We start from the raw sequence: 24,187 nt of genomic DNA on the forward strand, positions 1-24,187 counted from the left end.
CAAGCTTAAGATTTTCTAGGTCCTAACGACTAATACTAAGCTCCTGATACCAATTTAATCTGTCACGCCCCAGTTTACCACATTTCCCCGAGCACGCCAACAGACCCGCCGTATACATAGGAATTTCACCTGTATACGAAGCGTTAGCTATACCTTTAAACAAATCTAAACTACAACCACAAGGTAAAGAGCTACTAAATAGAAAAATAATAAATAACCTCAAGGGTTCCAGTACATACAAAATGTCTACTACACCACTCGCTTCAGCGAGTACCCAGACAACAAGACCGTATGTACAAAAAAATCCCAAAACTACCTGTGGGAGGTACTCCTCTAGCACTGCAACTAGAGAAGGGATCTAGCTCGTGACTCCCTTTCCTGGATACAAATCAGCAACAGCAGTAGCCGCAGATGAAGGTTCTGCAAAAAGGGGTCAACAACTGGGTGTGAGAACTACTCCAAAAATAATTAGTCCTTAGTGGGTACCGCTACCGACCTTAATGGCTTACCCCCTAAGTCTATAGAAAGTATACACAAGGATAGTAAAAGATGCTGAAAAAACAATACAACTATATACCACTATACTATCGCTAACTACTATCTGTAGATAAGAACTGCACTCTATGACCCAATTTCACTAGGGACTGTGAACACATCCGTTCCGCCTGTCGAAACTACACCAACCACCATCACACTGGGTTGTCGGTGGAGAGCAAGTCCAACCAGGACATTACGATATCAACGCAAAAGCACTAAGCCCGACTTCGGAGTGGCACTTGTGGGCGCTACCTAACCGAGTATGCAAGTATATCTCCGCCGAGCTCAATCCGGCTCTCACAGGCTATAATCAAAGCAAATGGGTCTAACTGGTCTAACAACCAACACTTATGTGCCCTCGGCACAATCTGATGCAAATACAGAAATCTGGGTCTACCGTCAACCGCGACGGCACCCGACAGTCCGAAACAGTCTATACACTACTGTAAAAAATAAACTCGGCATCCCAGCACGAGCGTAAACTTATCTTACACTAATCTGAGTATCCATCGCATACTAACAACGACGATACAATAGAACCACAGCTCCTAAAACTAAATCTAATAATTTTCAGAAATGACAGTGTAGGATCTATATGTTTTCTCCTAAGTCAATATATACCAAGTCCAACATGTAAAATTAAATATTAGCTTAACTCCAAATTCAGATTTTATAATCTAATCCACCAATTCGAGTAGTAGCAAGAAAATAAACCAATAATACATGTCGACCATACTAAAACTTAGGAGGTATTCCAACGATTTCGGTAAACTTCAACCTACCTCGAAAAGCTCGTCCAACTACGGCGAGAAGTCGAAAGAAGAGGAAATAACGCGCTCGCCCGATCTCCAACGGCGCAACCGCGACACACGCACGCTCGAACGGCCCTCCGAATCGACGTCGAAAATCTCTCGAGCTCAAGTCGGATCTCCACCTGAAACACGATTCAAATACTAGAGAGAGAAAGAAAATTGAGAAAATTACCCTCTCTCAGCTGGATAGATATGAGGGGAGTAGGTGGTGTGGATAACCACAAACCAAAAAGACAATACTACCCCCCATCAACTCAACAAGCCAGCTGGAGTACCGGTACTCGGCCTCTCAGCCCGCAAGCTCCCACATAGGGTATGCCGTACCGGTACTCAGCATCAAATTGGCACAACCCGAGAGCATCAGTTCTGAAAATACACTTGAGTATTGGTACTCCTCTGTATGATACTAGTAGTCAACACTGAAAATCTGCACTTTACAGATTTCAATGTCAAAACTTTGCTCTCGCGTCGCACTGAGTTTGTTTTGCGCCCATTTCCCGTCAAAACGACTCCGACTTGTCCCGACACTCTCCAAATGTGTCGACAAGCCTCAAATGCTGAAATCACACGGGCAACCAAACACTAGAGATACTACATTTAAATTATAAAATTTTAATATTTAAAAATATAAATTTAAATTAAAATTTCAAACTTTAAATTTAAAATTTAAAATTTAAAATTTAAAATTTAAAATTTAAAATCTAAATTTAAATTTTGAAATTTAAAAATTAAAAATTAAAATTAAAATTAAAAATATTAATAATTCTAAAGTTTAAAAAATAAAAAATTAATATTTAAAAATATATTTAAATTTTAAATTTCAAAGTTTAAATTTAAAATTTAAAATTTAAAATTTAAAATTTAAAATAATTATGAAATTAAGAATATAAATAACATTTAAATATTTAAATTAAAATTTAAAATTTAAAATTTAAAATTTGAATATTTAAAATTTAAAATTTAAATTTTGAAATTTAAATTTTAAAAATTTAAAATTTAAAATTTAAATAATTGTAATTTATAATTTAGATAGAAAAATTATAATTTAAATTTAAAAATTTAAAAATTTTAATTTAAAATTTAAAATATAAAATGTCAATTTTAAATTTTATCTTAAATTTTAAACTTGATATTTAAAGTTAAAATTTTAAAAATCTAAATTTGAGATTTGAAATTAAAATTAAATTTCAAATTTAAAGTTTAGAATATTTTTCGAATTTAAAATTTAAAAGTTAAAATTTAAAGATTCAAAAATGAATCTAAAAATTAAAATTTACAAATAAATTTAAATTTAAATATTGAATTTAAAATTAAAATAAAAATTTGATGTTTGGTCCAAAATCAGAATCAGATTTTAAGAAGTTACTTTTTTCTGCTTCTAATTTTTGGGTCTTCAAAATCAATTTTCTGATTCTAAAAAATAGAATCAGATTTTAAAAATGAGGTTGCCTAACGCTTTATGAAGCCGAAAATCACTTTTTAATCCAAAAGCGCTTTTTAAAAGCTAGGCCAAATACCTCCTTAGTACGTGGCGCGACGCCACGTCGGTCTTTGTCGATGGCCAAAATAGTGCAACAGCTCAGCACGCGTCAACTAATCAGGAGTACTGCTAGAGTGGGAAGGAGAAAGGAATTGATGTGGCTAGGAGCGAGGTGCGCGACCAGAAAAATTTTAGAATATATGTATTAGTTATATTGTTAATATAGGATCATCAATTAATTATATTATTTTTTTAAATTAATTCATCACATCATAGTTATTAAAAAAATTTTTATTATTATTTTTTCTATAAAGAAGAGATATGATTGGCTTTTAATAGTTGACATAGTGTTACTGATTGATATATAGTAGAATCTCTCCCCGACTAGGCTACAAAGATGACTCGGATGAAACTGATTAATGAAAGTGGAGCAAAAACCGCGATGCATCTTGTCAGTTTCATGCATACATTATTTTCATATATATTGGCGACATATCAATATTTAGATACCGTTTGATTGGATGTAATTGTATATTCAGTATAGTTAAAATGAATGTAGCTAAAAATATAGCAACCGTAAGTATAACTGTTTGTATGGTCATGTGTGGATACAATTGTTGCAGTTATATATATTTTATCTGCTTGATAAAGTTTTTTTTTTTTTTTTGAGAGAAATAGGTAGCACGCTACCCGCTTCGTTTATTTCATTTAGAAATAAACTTAGCTGGAAATGTGAATCAACTAGGATTTGAACTTGGATCTCGAGTACCAACCACCAAGCCCTTTGCCACTTGCTCTAGAGACGGTCGGTCTTAATAATGTAAAATTAATAATTATATTTGTGAGTTCTGTAACCTTTTTCAAATAGAGCGGTAAAATATTGTCTGCTACACATGAAATGATGATGTAATTTTATTATTCATTTATACTTTCTATCGATAAATAAATAAGCGAATGTATTTAACATTTTTATATTTTTATATTTTTGTAGTTTACATGCTTAAAATATGATAGAAATTTATTAGTTTACATGTTTTAAAATTTTAAAGTGTGAGGTTAGTTTTAGCAGAGCCGGGGTCATACAGTTAGCAAAAATGCGGCTCCCCGACTGACGGATATTTTCGATGGAGCACGACTCTCTAATAGATCGGTTAAGACCAGCAATATAAGTCTCATATCGCCTAACGTTTGTAAATTTTACCAACCGTCCCTAGAGCAAGTGGCAAAGGACTTGGTGGTTGGTCTTCGAGACCCAAGTTTAAATCTTAGTTGATTCACATTTCCAGCTAAGTTTATTTTTAAATAAAATAAACGAAGCGGGTAGCGTGCTATTTATCTCTCAAAAAAATAAAATAAAATAAAATAACGCTCGTAAATTTTGCTTGACGAAGACGTCAAGGCTTAAAGGATGAGGACATGTGACACAATCAATATTTGGAATAGGTCATACTATGGCTAAAATTTTTAACCTAATTATACTATTTTGGATGGTAATTAGCCACAAAATATTAACAAGCTTAAGCGAGTAGAGGGATAAAGTACTTTCAGAATGAGTGGGCCCCATACAAAGCAGGGCATCACATTATTTTTACTAGAGAGAAAAAAAAGAAAAAGAAAAAGCGAGAAACAGAGACCTGATCATCCAACATTAGGAACAGAACAATATTTTCTTTTCCTTCCTTAGTATAGTATGACACCCATAGTCACGATTAATTAGTGCATGGTAGTTATAGCAGTTGTTTATTTTAGAGCAATGATTAGGCCACATGGAAGAGCCGACTTAAGTAAACTGAGTATAGAAGCCCTTCTTAAGCTTCGTTCAGGATTGCGGGGAGATTGCGTTACGTGTAGTGAGAAAGTACGATGAAAAAATACTCTGTTTGTTTTCGTAAGTAATATTACGTTCCACATATCGTGATGAGTCGGTTACGATATATTTTCTGCGGTCTCATCGGAGAACACAGAAGCATATCCTGATATGCTCTTACCCTAACTTCATTTTATCTAATAGCGTCAGATGGACCTTAATACCAAATTAAGCCTTAGTGTTTTCAAAGTAGAGTCGAACCGGCCACTTGAATGTGAGACACAGATAGTCTTATATATAAGATATAATAGGTCTAAAACTCTTAATCCGGCTATAGCATTTTAGATAGTAGAAGTTAAGAGAGTTAACCATGCTAAAATGGAAGTAGTCCTAGAATGGTGACCCCCTTGGTAGTTGGAGTGTCACATTTAGTCCCCCCTTTCTCAAGAGAATAAGAAACTTACATTATATGTATGGAAATGAAAGTTCTCTAGGTAAATAGAAAATCAAATACATTTCGGTGATATTCCCTTGGCTTGCTAAAACCTTCTTGAAAACATCCCGGGAGCTCAGCGCTCTTGGTTGAGCGTCCGGAAATCCATCTGGACGCCTGATTAATCATCCGATGGCGTTTCGGAGGCCCACAGGGCAAACTAATTGTTCAAATATTTAACGAACCTAACCCTTCTGCTTGGCTAGAGCATCTAGAAGTATAACTGGACGCCCATATGAACAATCCGGAAGTTTTTGGACGCCAACAGGGAGATTTAAGCTAATAAGAGCATGGGGCGGTGCCGTTTTGAGCGGTCCTTCAATAATTATTTTTTTTTTTGAGAGATAGATAGCACGCTACCCGCTTCGTTTATTTCATTTAGAAACAAACTTAGCTTTAAATGTAAATCAACTAGGATTCAAACTTGGGACCTCGGTACCAACCACCAAACCCTTTGCTACTTGCTCTCTGAAAGGTCGGTCAATATTTTAAAAATATTTAAATATATCTTTCGCGGACCAAAATATATTTGTTGATCTATAAATATTTCTTTAAATATTCCCATAATACAATGGTACTTATTAATGAGATTTGGGATATAAAAAAATATTTTGGAATAATGAAATAAATTTAAAAATTTTGGATAGTATTGCTGGGTATATAAGGGAAAAGTGCTTCTAACATATAGAAGTTGAGAAATACATTTTTGAATTGGATTTTTTTTTAAAAAAAATTGTTATTAATCTAATACATTATGAGGAGGAATTAATAGTAGGAATCGGTGTGCCCTTATATTAATATTGTCCTATCCGTGGAGAGATCTTTTCTCTGTTTGATCTTTTATCTCGTTGGAATCACAAAGGACAATCGTTTATCTCGCTCATTGTAAGACATATATATAGCATGTGGTTGGTAGTCCCTTATCAATTATAATTATTATTATTATTTTTCATATGGGACTATGGGGTGCGAGAATAATTGCAATATGATTATCTGTGACATCCTTAAGATTTAAAATAATTGTATCTATAAGGTATAGTAAAGCTAAACTTCTTAAACCAACTGTAATATTTTGAACGGTTAAGAGCGTTAAACGAGTCAAGAGGTAGAGAGTAGTTTTAGGATGGATGAAGTTTCCAAAAAGTGGCACATTACAGTTGATTTGGAGTCGATCACTAGTCAGAAGTATGAGATAAGTCTTAACTGAGCCGGGGTTACACAGCTGGCAGGAGCACAGCTTTCTGACTGACGACAGTATTGGGAGAAGCTTGGCTCTCCAAAAGATTGGCTAAGGCTAAAAAGATAAATCTCATATCGCCTGACGCTTATGAGCATCTCTACATAAAAAAGCCAGGGTTTAAAGAGGAAAAAATATGACAACTGTCAAATTTAGAATAGTGATAAAAAGGCTATAAACCTTTTAGCCTAGTTATAATATTGGCGGTGACTAGACTCAAAAGGGTTAGGAGGATTAAGCGAGCTGAACCGGCTGGTTAAACTGATTGGACCATGATCCCCGTACGTTTGATTGGATCGGTTGGTGAACTTGCTTGATTTAATTTTGTATAAATCATACTTATCACATAGTCACTTTCATCTTCGGCCTCTATATATAGCACCTAAACGCGCTTATCTCTTTTCCATCACTGAGCCTCCTTTCATTCTAAGTTCAAGTTTCACAACTCAACTTACAAATGGTGAGATCCTGCTACTATAGGTGCTCGAGACTATACGATAATTAATTATTTATCCTGATGTTATCATCACTCTAAATTTAAGTGTTTGTCATGTTTGAAAGGTTAGAGCGCACATATTTGTCACAGTAGTGGTTGATCATATTTGACAGGCGAAAGTGCTAGTTGAAGGAGCTATAATTATTATTATTTTTTTTTTTGCACAATACTATTTAAATACTTCTTTCTTTGTGTTTATGTTTAGGCCGGACGTATCAAGCTTGGATTGTGGGGTGGAAATGGAGGAACTCTTTGCGATATCGATGGTCATCCTATACGCTTGACAAAGATTGTAATTCGTAGCGGCCATGTGATCGATTCACTCGCATATGAGTATGTCCAAGACGGGAAGACATTTTCAGTTGGCCCCTGGGGAGGTTCTGGGGGAACATCCACCACGGTATCATTTTCATTTTTTTATTAACATTTTCCCATAAAATCGCCGATGATGTATTAAGTAGCTAAACATAATGCCAAACTTCAGCTTCAAGGCATGATTTTATTGAGCAATTTACTAAATTTTTGAATCATTTGTCTCCTGAAATTTTGCTCATTTTGATTTCAACCAAAAAGCCAGACTGGGCAGGAACATACCAGGATAAAATTTTCAGCAACAAATAACGCGGCATTCTTGGCCTTTTGTAGGATAAGTATAGGATTGTACTCCAGTTAGGGCTTGGGCCAAGTGAGCAACTTCTAAGCCCAAGCGTAGGTTCTTAACAGAGTTCGACCTTAGGCTTTAGATGGGGCTTGAGTTCGGCACAACCTAATCTGGCTCGATTTTCGAAACTTTTGTTGTAAAACTTTCAGCAACAAATGTTAATCTTTGTGAATCAACTTACTTTATTCTTTTTGTAGATCGAATTTCAACCTGGCGAGTTTCTGATTATAATAGATGGCAACTTCGGTGAATTCGAAGGCTTCAATGTGGTGAGGTCGCTCACTTTTATCACCAACGTTCGTCCTTACGGGCCATTTGGAATTGAGGACGTCGGAACTCCCTTCTTCATTCCTGTTGCCAGTGGTCGGATTGTTGCCTTCTATGGACGTTTTGGCCAATATGTTGACGCGATCGGGATGTATCTTACGCCCAATTGATGTTCCACTCTCATGCTCATCATCTTCGTCGAGGACCTAGGGGTTTAAATATTTATGTGCAATAAAGTTGCCAATAGTATGGCCTCACGTATTATTATTCTGTATAATATTTCAAAAAATAAAAGTTGATGAGCTACTCTGTTTATGAGAGAATGATGAGCCTATTAATTGGAATGTCTTTACTCTTACTGTGCCATAACTATTCATTCATATTGATGCATTTTTCCTTGAAGGAACCCAAGAAAGATGGATGTATAATCCACTTGCTTTACAAATTGCATTCAATCACACATTCTTGTTATTCATTTAAGTGCAAATATTTATAATTTTAGAGCACACAAGGATTTGTTTCGAAAGCACAGTATCGGTGAGTTTTGAATTTTTTTCCGCTTTCCAAAAATGCCTCTATCCTTTTTACTAATATTTTTATGTCCAGTAATTCTCAACCACTCATTTCAAATAATTTACTAAGTAATAATTTATTCTCAAATAAAGATATTAATTTTTTGCCATTAGATTTTATCTAACGATTGAAAATAAAAGTATCTGTCACTTTTTTTGACAATAATACCCTCGCATTTATATCATATCTTCTATCTACGCGTTTTTCAAATATTTTCCTTCTCACGCATAATATCCGTACTTGTGTCACGCCCCGGAGTTCATTTTTGATTTAAGAACCAATGTGGAAGTGCCCAAACTTTTTTTTTTTTTAACCTCGACCCCAGTGTATGCCAAATCCGTCACAAATATAGAGAGTCCACTATTCACACGGACATAGTCTTCCCTATATTTGCACAGCGTCGCACAATTATAGTATACAACCACAACCGTATGAGCATACACATTCATTCATCATTCACATTTACATTCATTTCATTACAAATATTCATAGATCCACATCTATCAGTTTAAAATATTTTTCACTCGGAAACTCATTTTGAGGCACTAAGAGTCATGAAAACTAATAAAACATTTTCAAACCGTTTCGAAACCCTTTTTCTTTAAAATACGCTACCACGAGGGATAGAAAACCGTTTTCATCTAAAAGAAAATAATAACTTCTTTAATTCATTTACCAAAATCATATTTATTCCAGTGCACAAAAACCAACTGAACCAATATGTTTAAGTTATTTATTTTGAGTAAGAAAGGATAGAAACTAGACTGAATGTCACCGGGCCGGAAACTCCATCGACCGCTACGAACGTGTCTCACGTCTCATCTCAATCCTCACCGCCTGCAATACCTGAAAAAATGGTTTGGGGGGGAGCGGGGGTGAGAACATGTAAACATGTCTCTCCTCCCAGTGGGTAGCGCAAGCCGACGAAGACGAGGAGTACTCCACGGCAGAAAGAGATCAACAAAGTCATAGATAGATAACACAACTATAGTAGCTATAATGTCCGAAAGAAATAGAACAGTAATAAAACATGTAACTACCGCTACTGTAAAATGGAACCGAATGCATACATGGATATCATAACTACAGTAGCAATGATGCATGGGTAAACAACAATATATATGAATATGACTAGCCGCTACTGTAAAACAGAACAAAGTATAAGTATGCATCAACCGGACGATCAGTCCTAAAAATACCCAATCAGAAACTTGGCATGACGGTCCGTAGACCTCAAGCCTATGCCACTGTCACTCTACCTGTATATAACCCAGTTCTGACCGCTGGGCTCATGGGTTGCATATAACCCAGTTTTGACCGCTGGGCTTACGGGCTAGCACATCCAACCACTCATCCGAAAAAGAACACCTAGACGCGGTGGATTAGACCGCTGGTGTTCGTGAAATGCGAACGAGTATGTGGCGATCGAATGCTGATATGCTCAAAAGCCAACCGTCGACAACTAGCCAACAATCACTGCCCCTCGGGGCATACCGACCAATAGGTCATTGAACCATAAGAAATACAAGTACCGACCACTCAGGTCAACTAGGATGGAACTACTCAACATCCTTCCAAAGGTATGCAAGTATCGACTGCTCAATGTCAACTAACATATATGCACACAAATCGACAAATAGGTCACAATACGAGATCAAGAAACCGACCGACTAGGTCACAAGAATGTCAAGTCACGAATCAATGTAATCTATAATTATCCATCGGCAACTAGCCGACAATCCTACCCCTCAGAGTATACCGATCTCATAGATCATCAAGCAACATGAGTCACAGAACCGACCGAATAGGTCACAGTACTAGATACCAGAATCGACCAACTAGGTCACGGATCTCACAAGCAATCATAAACCAGCTCTACTTCTACTCATGATACTAAACATACAAACAACCAAGTAGAGCGTAACAAAGATAACAAAGGTGCTAGGCTCAACATAATATATGCAAAGTGATAACAGGGAAACAAGGGTAAGAAGATGTCACCGAGCATGCACCACTGTACTGACTTCATGTCGAAGTGCCCACCTATAAGAATAGTGTGCCTGTCTCCCGACTGTGGAAGATCATCAACCGGACCTACGGAGGGTCCACCGGGTTAGTATCTAACCCACACATACGAACCACAAAACCACAAACCCTACCAATAATAAACCCACGGGAATCGGTTTCCCAAAACCGATTGCCGTAACTCGCCGGAAGTCCCGCAACTCTCACCAGGACTTCGTTGGGACCCACTAACTGTCCCGGAACACACCACCTCACATTGAAACGATTATCGTCGGATAATCGTTCCGATCCGGATTTCCGGAAGTGTCTAATTCGACACCGGAACCCACCAGCGCTCACCCGTCGTTTCTGAATCCTCGAAATGACATGAGTGACCAGCCAACAAGGCTCAGCGACAATACCAATTATCGTTAGGCACCATCGAAATAATTCCGAACCGAAAACACGTTCCGTCGGTGGATTTTGCCGACGAACGCACAGGAAATCAATTTTCGATCTTCGAAAAGGCCTGGGCCTTGGACAATCAGTCCAGAGGTCACCCACTGCCAGCACACGCTACCAACAGTGACCACATAACGCACAATTGCATAGTAGCCTCCGCGACTACATAAAATCACATTATTTTATGTGATTTTCGGGGTTTTATGGCTCGACAGCACAAACCGAGGACCCTCAAGCCTGGCCGAGGCACCTCCTGATAGGTCTCGATGTGCGGGAGGCCGTGCTCACGATTCGGAGCATGGCCGACCACTGTAGAGAGCGCGGGAGCGACGCGAAGATCTGCGAACTGCGCTCTCAGCATATAAAACATGTTTATCTCACAAACCAGGGGCTCTCTAACCCCAACGAAGGTGGCCACAATGATCGTGACAGATCAAGGATCATCGTGCTCACCTTTGGAAGCCTCGGGCTGGCCTCGGGTCATCGTAACAGTGACCCGAACCCGAGATAGTGCACGAAACAGCTACAATATAGCTTACCGGACCATGGGGAGCTCGGGCACGGCCGGCGGCCTCCGGGAGACGGGCACGACGGGAGGCGGGCACGCCGGCGGCAGGCAGGTGCGGGTGATGGAGGGAGGCCGGGGCACGCGTCGGTCGGCGACGGAAGGCGGCGGCGATGACGGGCACTGATGCCTTAGCCACACTAACCCGTGGAGAGCATGGGCCCAGTCCCGCTAACAGGGGGGCACTGGCAGCGGGGCGACTGCAGTGGGTGAGTGCGGCTGGCCAGAAGAAGCCGGCGCTCACGCCAGCCGACGGCGGGAGGCGGTGGCGGCAGCGCTGGAGCATCCCGAGCCCGCACGGGCTCGGCTCGGGCTCACAGGGTAGCGGCGGCCGCGACGGCGACCGGGGAAGCTCCAAGACGATGGCGACGGGTCACCGGAGGCCGGGGGAGGGCGGCGCGGCTGACCCTAGGCGGCGTAGGCGCGGGAGAAAGACAGGCTTGGTCTCTGCCCGAATTGGCTCAGAGTGGCCGCAGGTAGCTAGGGCGGCGGCGGCGGCCCACGGGGACGACGACGACGGCGCGCGGGGAGTCGCCGGAGGTCGGGGGAGGGCGGCGTGGCCGGTTCCATGCAGCGGCAGCACGCAGGCTAGGAGCTGGCTTGGGTTCTGCCTGAGCTGACAAAGCTTGCCCGCGTAGTGCCCTGACGGCGACGGCGGCGGGGACCGGCGGGGGAGTTGCCGAAGGTTGGGCCACTACCAGGGGAGGGAGCTCGAGGGTGTAGATCATCTTAGGTGCTCTCGGATAGAGAAGATGGTGGCAAGGTGGTAGAGGTGATGGAGGAGGTGGAGGAGCAGCTAGATCCGGCAGCCGGCGGCGTGCTCAAGTGGTCGGGGCGCGCGCGGGGCTAGGGCAGGGGGTGCTGGTGACGGCTAGGGGGTTATCAGAGATGGGTGGCTAGTAGGGTTAGGGTTTCATCCATGAAACCCTAAAGCCTACAATATATACAATGTGCAATTTGCAAGAAAGTCCTCCGAAACTCAGTATTTTAATCTGAGTCCCTCACTGTGCGAGGAAAACGCGATTACATACCCTCACGTTCGATTTCACGTAAAACGGTACATAAAATGTCGCGCTTTTCGCAAAATTACCGTTTTGCCAAAATTTACCCCTCTTTGATCAACGTGCGATATCAGGAGATCCGTCCGTCAGATTTGCGAAGTGTGATCAGTACGATAGAGACAACAGACTCACAACTTTGTTTCACCTTATTTGGTCACGGATTTGCGACAAAACCAATCCTCTCTCCAACTTTCCAAAACAACACCTAAATATAAGTGTAAATCCAATAAACTCCCTTTTTCTCGAAAATCGTGCATCAAACCTAAAATCCATCAGTGTCATTAGTTCCAGAATAGCTGCACCAATCAAAACGAGCTATTGGATCGCTACGAACGGAGTCCGATATGCGCCAGAAGCCAACTCTACTCACCAGCCTCCCTGGAAAACCGGAGTTACTATTCACTTTAAGTGATTAGTATTGATCACGTAACTTCTTAATTCTAACTCGTTTTCTCCTGAAACTTGATGAGTGCTTGTTTAATTAAATTACACACAAAAATATTGTCAACAGAGAGTTTAACTATACTGCCAAAATCTCAGTCCTTACAACTTGCCAATCCTTCTTCAACGTAATATCCATGAATTTCTCAAATATTTCATTAATTCACCTATCATACACGTCCACTATCTACATAATATCCAGTTAACCTTTTTCACACGTAATATCTACGCGTTTCTCAATCTGATCTTAATCATTTTGAAATATATATATATATATATATATATATATATATATATATATATATATATATATATATCATCCCTAATATTTGTGCATTCAAACAATATCTAAATTATGCTTCTTTTCTTTGTTTGGGCTAATGCTTATTTATCCCTGATTATCATTCAAAATTTTCAAATTTAACTTGAAANTGTGAGTAGTACGGAGGCCTCCGTGCTACTAAATTATTTTCGATGACGCGGCTTCCGAATTGATGATCGGCTCTTTTAGACTTGATCTACACTATTGAAAGTATTTGAAAACTAAATTTCATAATTTTTCGATTTTATTTACCTATCAAACGAGTAGTCTAAAAATAACGACTGGAAATAAAAATATCATAAAAAATAATGATAAAAGACTTGAATTTAAGATCAGAGGTACAATTCTTATTCTCAATAGTGAAGAGAATTTTTTATAAAAATTTCATCGGAGTTGGATTATTTTACACTGTTAAATTTACAAACGCATCACATCGGCCATTAAAGTTGACAATTTTGAGATCTTTTGATTATTAGTCAAATAATGTCGAAAAAAAAATAAAATTTAGTTTCTAAAAATTTTCAATAATATAGATTTTGTCTTACGGATCCGCTCGTCGATTCGGACGTTGCATCGTCGAAACAATTTGGTAGTAGCACCAAGCACTTGGTACTTATAAGTTTCTCACTATTAGATTTACCCTTTGACTAATTCCATCCGTTAGATCATACTATTCAACCAATCACCCACTCAACTCTAAAAGATCGCTATCATTTTAACCGCACATCTCTTCATCCAAGGACCAAAAACCTAACAGCACAAATGATTTTGTGCTATTAGAAATATTCCAGTCTAGTTTTACATATATAATAATTATAAATATATTATATATATATATAATTAATATATATATATATATATATATATAATATATATATATATAGAGGAGGCTACTATGCTATCGAAGCATGGACCTCCGTGCTTCCAGCTTGTTTCAATGTTGCGACTTCGAATCGTTGATCGCTCCGTTAAACTTGATCTAGAGTATTTGAGTATCTAGAAATAAATTTAATATTTACGATATTCATTTCCTAGTGAACGAAGGAGCTCAAAATCAACGCTGAAAAAAAAATCTTACAAAAGTAATAATATGAACATGAAAATTTTAAATCAAAGATATTGATCTTGTTTTATATAGTATAAAGAATTTTCTATCAAAATTTCACGTGATTTGGATATTTCTACACCGTTAAACTTGCAAACGGCTCACTACGGCCATTGAAATTTGCTGATTTTGAGCCCATTCGATCACTAGGCAAATGATATCGAAAAATAATAAAATTTATTTTCTAGGTACTCCAAATACTCTAGATCAAGTTTAACGGAGCCGATCAACGATTCAAAAGTCGCAACATCGAAAACGAGCTGGAAGCACGGAAGGCTCCGTGCTTCCAATAGCATAGTAGCCTCACTCTCTCTCTCTCTCTCTCTATATATATATATATATATAGTTCGGCTACTATACTATCAATAGTATTTGGGCTAATTTACTATATAGCTTTCATCCGTTAGATCTACTTTTTTGACTATTTTTACCATTGGATCAATACTATATAACCAACTACCACAAAACCTTAGAGGTATACTGTCATCCTAACTCTACAATTTTTTATCCAAGGGTTAAAAAATGTATAATAAAAAAGTGAAATACTATTATTAGTATAGAAACTTAATTCTATGAGTCTGGATAGAAGGGCGCACGTGTCGGTTGGAGGAGCACACGGCTGATGAGGGAGGACCCGTGGATGTGCTGGTCGACGGCGTGAGGCAGCGACAGCAGGGGAGTTGCGTCCAAACCAAGATGGGCTCGTGTTGGAACTAGGATGCCAGCAACGAGGATGGCTGGGGGAGGTCGGGGCGGCACCAATGAGTCTCCTAGGGTCCACTTGAGCTTGCAGGGATGGAAGAAAGATATGCGGTGGCCGAACAAGAAGCTGTGGCCAATCTTCAAAATCTAGGGTTCCGTAGGGAACTGCTTGAGAGCGATCGGTTGGTGCTGGGATCGTTGGAGGGTCGTTGGACTCCGAGGTGCAGGCGACGGTGAAATAGGGCGATGGGACTAGGGGAAAAGGATTCTGGGCAACTTGCTAAGGGGAAAAATGAGAGAGAAAGAGAGAGAGAGAGAGAGAGAGAGAGAGAGAGAGAGAGAAATCAAGTTGGAGAGATGATTGAGGGATCTCGGTGGGGACTTCGGCGGCTAAGCTCATCGTCAAAAGGCAGGGATCAAAGGCGACAAGGGTGGGGAGGGTGCTGTTACAACGAGGGCTTGAGAAAGCAAAAGGATTTGGTTCTAGGGTTTGTGGAACCCTAAAGTCCGATGTAATAGTGTTCTGTAAAATTGCTCTAAGCTCTCTGCAGCTTGCCATTTTATTTTTTGACCCTGACAAAATGCGCAGAATGCGCAAAAGCATCTCACTTTGCGATCTCACATAATATACTAGAACTTTTTTCGAAAAACCCAATTTCCACAATTGCCCCTCTTTCTCTTAAATTAAAATTGCGTTCGTCAATGTTCCTACTATGACCTTCTCTTTCTCTTTGGGCAATGAAGGCTTGAGCATAATTTGATGCTTTTGTTTTCTCCTTATCTTCTAGAGCTAGGTGCTGTTCAAATCCTTGCAATCCCATAATATATTCAGTGGCTTTGATAGAACAACTATGTTATAAGCTCTACAACGAGATCCAACGACTCTCGGTAATTGAAATATTCCATCAACATCATCTAAGAGTTGTTGTATTGCTGCAAGACAATCACATGAGTGTTTGAATTTTCTAATAGCTTCATCTAAATGTTGGTTTCCTTTCAGAACTGCTACCTAGTCCATAAACTACATTTCTTTCTTTTTGGTAGAAGCAAAGAAATGTTCTTCTAGACATTTCTATATTTGTCTTTCAATGTTGCATCCAATAACCAAGCCAAGAACTTCCTGCCATAGTTCCTAAAAGCCATTTGGTAAGGAGTCCATCATTATTAATCCAGATTGTATATTCTGGACTTTCTTCCTTCTTATCTGCATTTAAAATTATTTTTGTAGGTGCATTTTCTTCTATGTGATGAAGAAGATGTACACCACAAATCGGGGATAAATATGTGATGTCCACAGTAAAAAATTGGAGGAGAGTTTAACGAATACCAGACTTGTCATCTGATGAAAGCTTTGAATCATCAACTCGGACTTGTTCTTCTATAACGACCCAATCCGCTAACAATAATAATTCGTTGGACCCAAACCACTAGCCCAAAATGCTTAAGCCTTGTTATTATGTCTAGCCCAATCAAGTTTATATACTTCCACACACTTCCGGCTTGTGAACTGGCTCTGATACCAAATTAACGACTAGATCCGCTAGCAATAATAACTCGTTGGGCCCAAACCATCAGCTGAAAATACTTAAGCCCAGTTATTATGTCTAGCCCAATTAAGCTTATATACTTCCACATCTAGCCATAACTACCCGATGTTGGATTATTGGGGTGCCACATCTTCGCCCTGCTTGAGAAAATATTTCGGTCTTAGATGTAGAGGCTTTGCTATGCTACCATAAGGAAGCAAAATAATGGAAGTGAATTAGTGAGAAAATTCTCGTATCATTCCTACTTTTGATTCTTACGTGTATATATACACATAAGTATATAGATACAAAGTTTCGGCAAAAAGAAATGTACAATTATAGCAGCTTATACAATGATTGATGCTAGAATCATATAAATAGATTTCCTTTAATTTTGGAATATACTATAGCAGCCTATATGAGAATTGATGCTAGAATAATATGACTGAAACTCCATAATCAACTCCTTTGATCAATCAATCCCTTTGATTAGGTTACGATGAGATTTATTATCATTTCCTGCAGATTTTGATTTAGCTCTATTAAAGGGCCACTCAGGCAGCTCGTAAATTGCTCAACTCTTATCGTACACACGAATGATGAAATATATTGATTGCTTTGTAATTTTTTGAAATAGTGACCAAACACTTTCGCTGCAATATATGAAAATAGCATATTGTCAAATTTTGTGTCAGATGTGCCTCGAAATTGATAATTGACTTTAGTTTTGAGACTCTGACTCGTCGATAATTTCGCGGTGGAACTAATTTGGCAAAAAATTGTCATGCCCCGGATTACTCGTTTCCCAGGGCATGCCAACAGACCAGCCGTATACATAGAATTTTTTTCCGTATACGAAGCGAAGCTGTAACGGTACCTGTAATAATACCACACTACAACCAGTAGTATAGAGCTGCTAGGAAAACGAACATGAGTGTATAAACAAAATGGATCAGTATATACACAGTATCCTGGTACAAAAACACTTGTTCCAGCGAGGTATAACATCAATATGTAATGAACCCAAAAACTACAGCTACCTGTAGCTGGTACTCCACTAGCTCTGGCTCGTCTCGTAGGGCTCTAACCCACGACGCCCTTGCCACGATCAGGATCAGCAGCAGCCAACGACGACGGCTCTGCAAAACGAAAAGGAACAACTGGGCGTGAGAACTACTGTAAAAATAAGTAGTCCTCAGTGGGTGCCGCCCTCAACATCATCGGTTCACCCACTAAGTCTACAGAAGGAAGTAAAGATAGTAGGTGTAGTATCCTAATATATATATATATATATATATATATATATATATATATATATATAAATATATATATATTATATATAATATATTATATATATATAATATATTTAGTATGCCACGTGCCTCCCTCTCCCCATGCATGCTGATTTAACCGAGGATGCCACCACTCCTTAATTAACTCATTGTCTCTCTCGTCTACTCTAAGCCGGTGGAGGGCAAGGAGGAGCTCAGTGTGGAGCTTTCCGTCGTCGACGGTCACGCCGCGGAGACCGTCCGAGCATACGAGCGATCGCCGTAGTTTCACGAAGGAGGCCGGGTGAGGAAGTGTTTCCGTCGTTCTCGACGCCGGCCCGAATTGGAGTCGCTGTTAGGAGGTGGGTAGCTTCTCTTCCTCCATGATTCTTCTCTAACTTCAAGCTCCATTGAATCCCACGCATTGTGCTTTTTCCGCAGAATTTCGCGTGTCGACGTCGTGTTTGACTCGTTTTCCGCGCAGGAGCATCGGAACGTGACGCGACTTGATTCGTTGAACCGAGACTTCGAGACGAATCCATAGGTCCTTACTTGCCCGATTTTGGAGAAGGTTGCTCCTATGCAAATCCCCTTTTTACTTGAGTTGCTTTTGCCGAGCAGACTCTGAAGTGCTGATGAGCTGATTCCCAGCAATGACCCGCCGTGTTTGTATCTAAGTTCTCTGTGAGGAATGTCTAAACGCGACGAAATTTGGTCGTGCTAGATTCGCGACTTCGAGACAAATTCTTGAGCCCAAGATCGTGAATTTTTGGAGGGCAGGTTCCCTGTCGAACCTAGTTTACTTAGTTGCTACTGTGCCGGTCAGATTTCAGAATGCTGTTCGCAGGTTCCAGCGTCGACGTTCGTATTCTGGCCCGTCTCCTGCTAGGAGGCGTCGGAATTCAGCGAAACCTTGGACCATTGGATTCGGTGACTTGGAGAGAAGCTTCAAGAACCCTTGTTGTTGCTGAATTTGGATAAGGTTGCTTGGTCGGATTTATCGCTTTCTTTCGCGCTATTTTCTGGCAGATTTTGTGATTTTGAGTGTAAATTGGTTTACTTCTTCGCAGCAGGACGAACCGGGGACTTCGATGGACCAGCAAAGGGATCATTTGGATCCGGGCCACTTTCTTCGCTGCCAGAGAGTTGCTTGAAGGTGGGTTCATCGGTTTTTGCCTCTAAGTACATATTAAAGTCGACTTGTATGCTTTGTCGGTGAACATAAATGAGTAGCTTAAATTCGATGGATTAGTATCATTAAAAACGCTGAATTGGGAGCATGCTCTACGTGAGTGATGAAATGATACTGTTTCGTGACTTGGATTTGACTTAGGTAGGAAAAGCCGCCGATTTGGACTGTCACCAGTTTTAACTACCTGAGTTAGCTCTAGGAGCGTTAGAAATTGTACTGTCTGCAGTTTCTTCGAGACGAGTACTCCAGGTAGTTTAGAATTATTTACACCGTCGTTTCTCGTAGGATTTTTACAGGGTTGTTCAGTTGGCGATCATGTTGTGCAGTCAAAGTTTGACGGCGGACCGTATGCCTTTTTGGGGTTAGATTGAGCCCGAGGGCACGTTACCAATGTTGGTTGTTAGCATACCGATTATGTCACTTCTGACATTGGCTAGTTTGGAGCCTCGATTGAGGCTCGACAGAGTACGCTGCATACTCGGGTTGGGTAGCCCCACGAGTGCCACTCCGGAGTCAGGCTTGTGCTTTTGCGTTGTGTCGCTCATGCCAGTTGGACTTGCTCTCCACGGACCAGATTAGTGTGGATGAGAGCGAAGTCGCCAAGCGGGCGGACGGGCTGTATTCACAGGTCCCGCGGGACGGTATGGCTTACAGATCCCGATTGGATTGGGTCAGATTATGACATTTCTACAGTTGGTTAGCGTAGAGCCTGATAGTGATAGTGTAGTGGTTGATAGCCGGTAGATCGTACCTCACTGCTTTTCCTTCTATCCTTTTGCTCCCTTCTGGTAGACTAGTGGCGTGACCGATGTCAGTTTTGGGCGGTACCCACTGAGGACTACTTGTTTTTACAGTAGTTCTCACGCCCAGTTGTTACTTGTGTTTTGCAGAGCCACAGGTGTCGGCTGCTGCATCTTCCGCCGACCAGGATCGAGGCAAGGGCGTTGCGAGCTAGAGCCCTACCCGACAGTCATTGCTAGAGGCTTTCCCCTACTGCAGGTAGTTGTTGTTTTGGAGTTTATGTACATAGTTGTTTAACTCGCCAGTGCGAGTAGCCTTGTATTTTGGATTCTAGCTATGTATATGAAACTCAGTTATTTAGTTTTTTTGAGCAGCTCTATGCTACTGTTTGTAGTATCGTATTTCTACTGGTACTTTGACGCTTCGTATACAGGGGAAATCCCTTTGTATACGGCGGATTTGTCGGCGTGCCCGGGGAACGAGATATCCGGGGCGTGACAGTAGGGAAAGCTGGAAAGCAATCTACAGCTACATGCCACTATACTATCATGCTCTACACTAACCAACTGTAGTGAAAGTAAATCCTGACCCAATTTCACTAGGGACTGTGATACACCCATCCCGCCCGTCGAAGCTACACTAACAACCACTACGCTGGATAGTTAGTGGAGAGCAAGTCCAACCAGGACACAACGACACTAACGCAAAAGCACAAAGCTCGACTCCGGAGTGACACTCGTGGGAGCTACCCAACCGAGTATGCAAGCGTATCTCCGTCGAGCTCAATCAGGCTCTCGCCGGCTATAGTCAAGTATACATGGTCAAACTGGTCTACCAACCAACAAGTCACGTGCCCTCAGCACAATCTGATGCCAAAACGGCAACCCGGGTCCACCGTCAATCCCGACGGCACCCAGCAGTCCGGAACAGTCTTAACTCTACCAAAAATAGGCTCGACATCCCAGCACGAGCATAACAGCAATCTACACTACCTGGGGTATTCACCACGCTGTTACTGCGGCGATGCAAAATAGTAACGGCTCCTAGAGCTAAATCTGGTAGTGTAAGCATATGACAGGTTATTCGCGAATTTTCTCCTAAGTCAAATCCAAGTTCAACATGTATAGTTTATCCATAATTAAAACCATGCTCTAAATTCATTCTAGTTAGCAAAACATGAAGCAACCATGAACTAGAGCTATAATACAAGTACGTGTAAACCCAAAATATACATGTCGACCAACGAGTCTCTAGGAGTAAGAATCCGATGATAAACCCACCTCGAAACGCTTAATCGGCACCGGCGCGACGTTGAAACGGTGGAATCACACGCTCGCTCGGCCTCCCAACGCAGCCACCACAACGCTCGTGTGCTCGAACGGCTCTGCGGCGCGACGTCGGCGACGAATCAACTCCACCTGAGCTCCTCCACGAACGAATCAAGTCTAGAGAGAGAGAGGAGAAGAAAAACTGTAAAACTCTCCCTCTCTACTCTCCTCTATGCTCTAAGTAGTAAGGGGGGAGTGGGCGACACGAATGAGGCATGAAAAGACAAATCTGCCCCTCACCTACCCCCGTGTACCGGTACACGGGCACATGTACCGGTACAGATGGCAACCGGAGAGCAGCTGCTCGCCAATCTGGCGAAGTGTACCGGTACACCTCCGATGCTGTACCGGTACAGAAAATGTACCGGTACAACCTTGATGTTGTACCGGTACAACAAGCAGAAAATCTGCAAATTCACAGATTCCAATGCCAAGTCCTGCTCTCGCGTCCCAGCTGAGTCCGTTTTGCGTCTATTTCGCGCGAACGTGACTCGGACTTGTCCCGACACTCTCCAGAGCTGTCGACAAGCCTCAACTGCTGAACACTAGGAATACCACAAAAATTTTGTGAAGAAAAAAAATGGATGTCTGTAGTGGATAGCAGAGAGCCTGTAATTTTCTTCTTTGTTTTTGCCCTAGTCGGGATACAGCGTATTTGAATTGACAAACTTTGTATTCCTTTTCTGCATAATGAAGTTCTCTCCTCCCTCGCCCTTTGTTTTTTTCCCTGCGAAGGGTTTTCTTTGTAAATCTATGTGTTATTTATTTTTCTGTTTGTGGTTTATCTATGTCACGTTCCCCGTTTTCGTTTCTATTTGTGGGCGTGTCATAAAATTTTGATGTAGATCTGTACTCGTCTGTTATCTTAATCGCAATCAAATTTTATTTAATTAAATTAGAATAGGATGAGTGGTGAGATTTAGATATATTAATTAGCTACAAATATAGTTTAATTAGGAATCTAATTGGATTAGAGTTCTAATCAAACTCTATGTTGCATGGAAGCTGTGCATAACATATAAGCTGTGCATAACATACATAGTGCATGGCACTGCCACGTTAATGAGGCCAATCTCCAATTAATAAGTCAAGCACTGGTGAAGCATCAAAAGGTGGCATTGGATCCCCAGGGTCCAAAAGTTTGTTGGAGCCCGAGGGCAAAAGCATAGAGCAAGTGAACATTTTACACAAAAAAAAAAAAAAAAAAAGATAAATACTTTTAGTCATCAAACTATGAGAAGCCTGATACTCTGATTTTCGAATTTTTAATATATTATAATTTTTTGCTCGAAATTGTAAATTATTACAATTAAGTCCGAACTCTTAATTTAACTAGGTAAATACTGACAAATTATTGATACAGAAATTATACATTATCTTAATTATTTCCGCATCATCAACCACAATATTTTTATAATACTCATACATTAATTATTTATCAATATTTACTTAACAAAATTAAGTTGTGTGAGTTGATTGCAATAATTCAAAAAGTTTAAACTAAAATTTTTAGTAAATTAAAATTTTTTAACGATCAAAATGTGCTGCGGCACCTCATAGTTCGCGGCCCAAAATAGTAATTTATTCACGTTTCACACGGTAAAGATCGATAAAACCAGTCATGAAGCACTTAATAACTAACTAAAAACTATAATAAATTAAAATTTAATAACTAAAGCGTCACCTAAATCATAGTTTGCTTCCCAAAAAGAGTTAATTAATTACACACGTTTTACACGTTAGAGATAAGAACACTCGTGGGGCAGATGGAAGAGGCCATTCGGACAAGAAATTTTAGGGCCAGTTTAGCTTAGCTTCTGAAAAAGTAATTTCTGAAAAAGTAATTTTGATTTGGAAAAGTGATTTTGGTTAAAAGTTGTAGAGCGTTTGACTTAATTTAGATAAAAGTAATTTTTTTGAAATGATTTTGAAAAGCTGTTTGGCAAATTTTTTTTTAATTTTGCATAAATTAATATTTTTATTAAATTTTATTTTAAAATAATTTAACATCTAAATTAAAATTTAAATCACAAGTAAAAATTTTTAATTTTCAAAATTGTACAAAATTTAAAATTTGATATTTTAATTTAAAAAATAATTTAAAATTTTAAAAATTTAAAATTTAAATTTTAAAAATATAAATTTAAATTTAAAAATATATATAATTACGAAATTTAAAATATAAAACATTAATATTTAAAAATTATTAAATTTAGANAATATAAAATTTGTCCAATTTGCATAAAAAATCTACTAATTTTGGGTTTTTGCAAAAGTGGACCACATTTTTCGTTTTTGCAGATTCGGTCAGAATTTTCAACAAACTGACCAAAATACCCTTATTACTTTTTCTCTCTCCTCTTCTTTTCTCTCATTCATTTTTTTTTCTCTTGGCAAAAAAAACAATAGAGGCAGAGGCGGAGGCAGAAACGGCCCGCCTCGCCTCTCACCCTCATGCTCTCGCCCTCGCCCGCGCACCCCCAACCTTCTTGGCCTCCGACCCCACCGAGGCCGCGCCGCGACTCTTTTTTTTTTTTTTTTTCCTCTCTGACTCTCCTCCACCGTCTCCGACAACGACGCCTCTCTCGCCCTTCTCCACCCTTTTTGTCCTCTCCCTCTCCCTTCTCCTCTGCCGCCTCCGACTATGACGCATCTTCGTTGACGCCGACACCGTGGAGGTCGTTGCGGCGTTGCAGCCTCGGAGTAAGGGGTCCTTAGCGGCGTTGCCGCCAACGCCGTGGCCGTTGGCAGAGAGGGGTGGCTAAAAAAAATTATAGAAAAAGTAAGAAAAAAAAATAAAGATAAAAAATTATAGAAAAAGAAAGATGAAAATAAAATTGCACCGTGAAAAAAGAATTATACTGTTTTAAAAAAACGTTGCACTATTATGGACATAAGTTGTACTACTTAAGATATAAACTACAGTTTTAAGATGAAAATTATACTCTTTAAACAAAAATTGCACTCTTTGAGAGGTATTTTGTAACATACCGAAATTTCGGTAAGCGAATGTCGAACTTTAGTCAAAATGACCAAAGTACGAGGTTGGTACACTTCGGAAAGGCCGAAGGCGTCAGAAAGAGCAAAATGCATTACTGGAGGTC

The 24,187-nt window shown here is 39.8% G+C and overlaps 1 protein-coding gene across 2 annotated transcripts in view; it reads left to right on the forward strand.

Moving 5' to 3' along the window:
- LOC109719146 (protein GOS9-like) overlaps positions 6,741-24,187 on the forward strand; it is a 38,520-nt gene continuing 21,073 nt past the window's right edge. Inside the window, exons 1-3 of one of the 2 annotated variants that reach the window (XM_020245679.1) lie at positions 6,741-6,826; positions 7,068-7,262; positions 7,721-8,156. In XM_020245679.1, the coding sequence (XP_020101268.1) occupies positions 6,824-6,826; positions 7,068-7,262; positions 7,721-7,960 (438 nt within the window). In that variant the 5' untranslated portion in view covers positions 6,741-6,823 and the 3' untranslated portion in view covers positions 7,961-8,156. Of the gene's footprint in view, positions 6,827-7,067; positions 7,263-7,720; positions 8,157-24,187 lie in introns of those variants that run through there. The other variant, XM_020245680.1, reaches the window with a different exon arrangement.

The sequence above is a fragment of the Ananas comosus genome, linkage group 13 (assembly GCF_001540865.1).
Source record: "Ananas comosus cultivar F153 linkage group 13, ASM154086v1, whole genome shotgun sequence".
Taxonomy (NCBI): Eukaryota; Viridiplantae; Streptophyta; class Magnoliopsida; order Poales; family Bromeliaceae; genus Ananas; species Ananas comosus.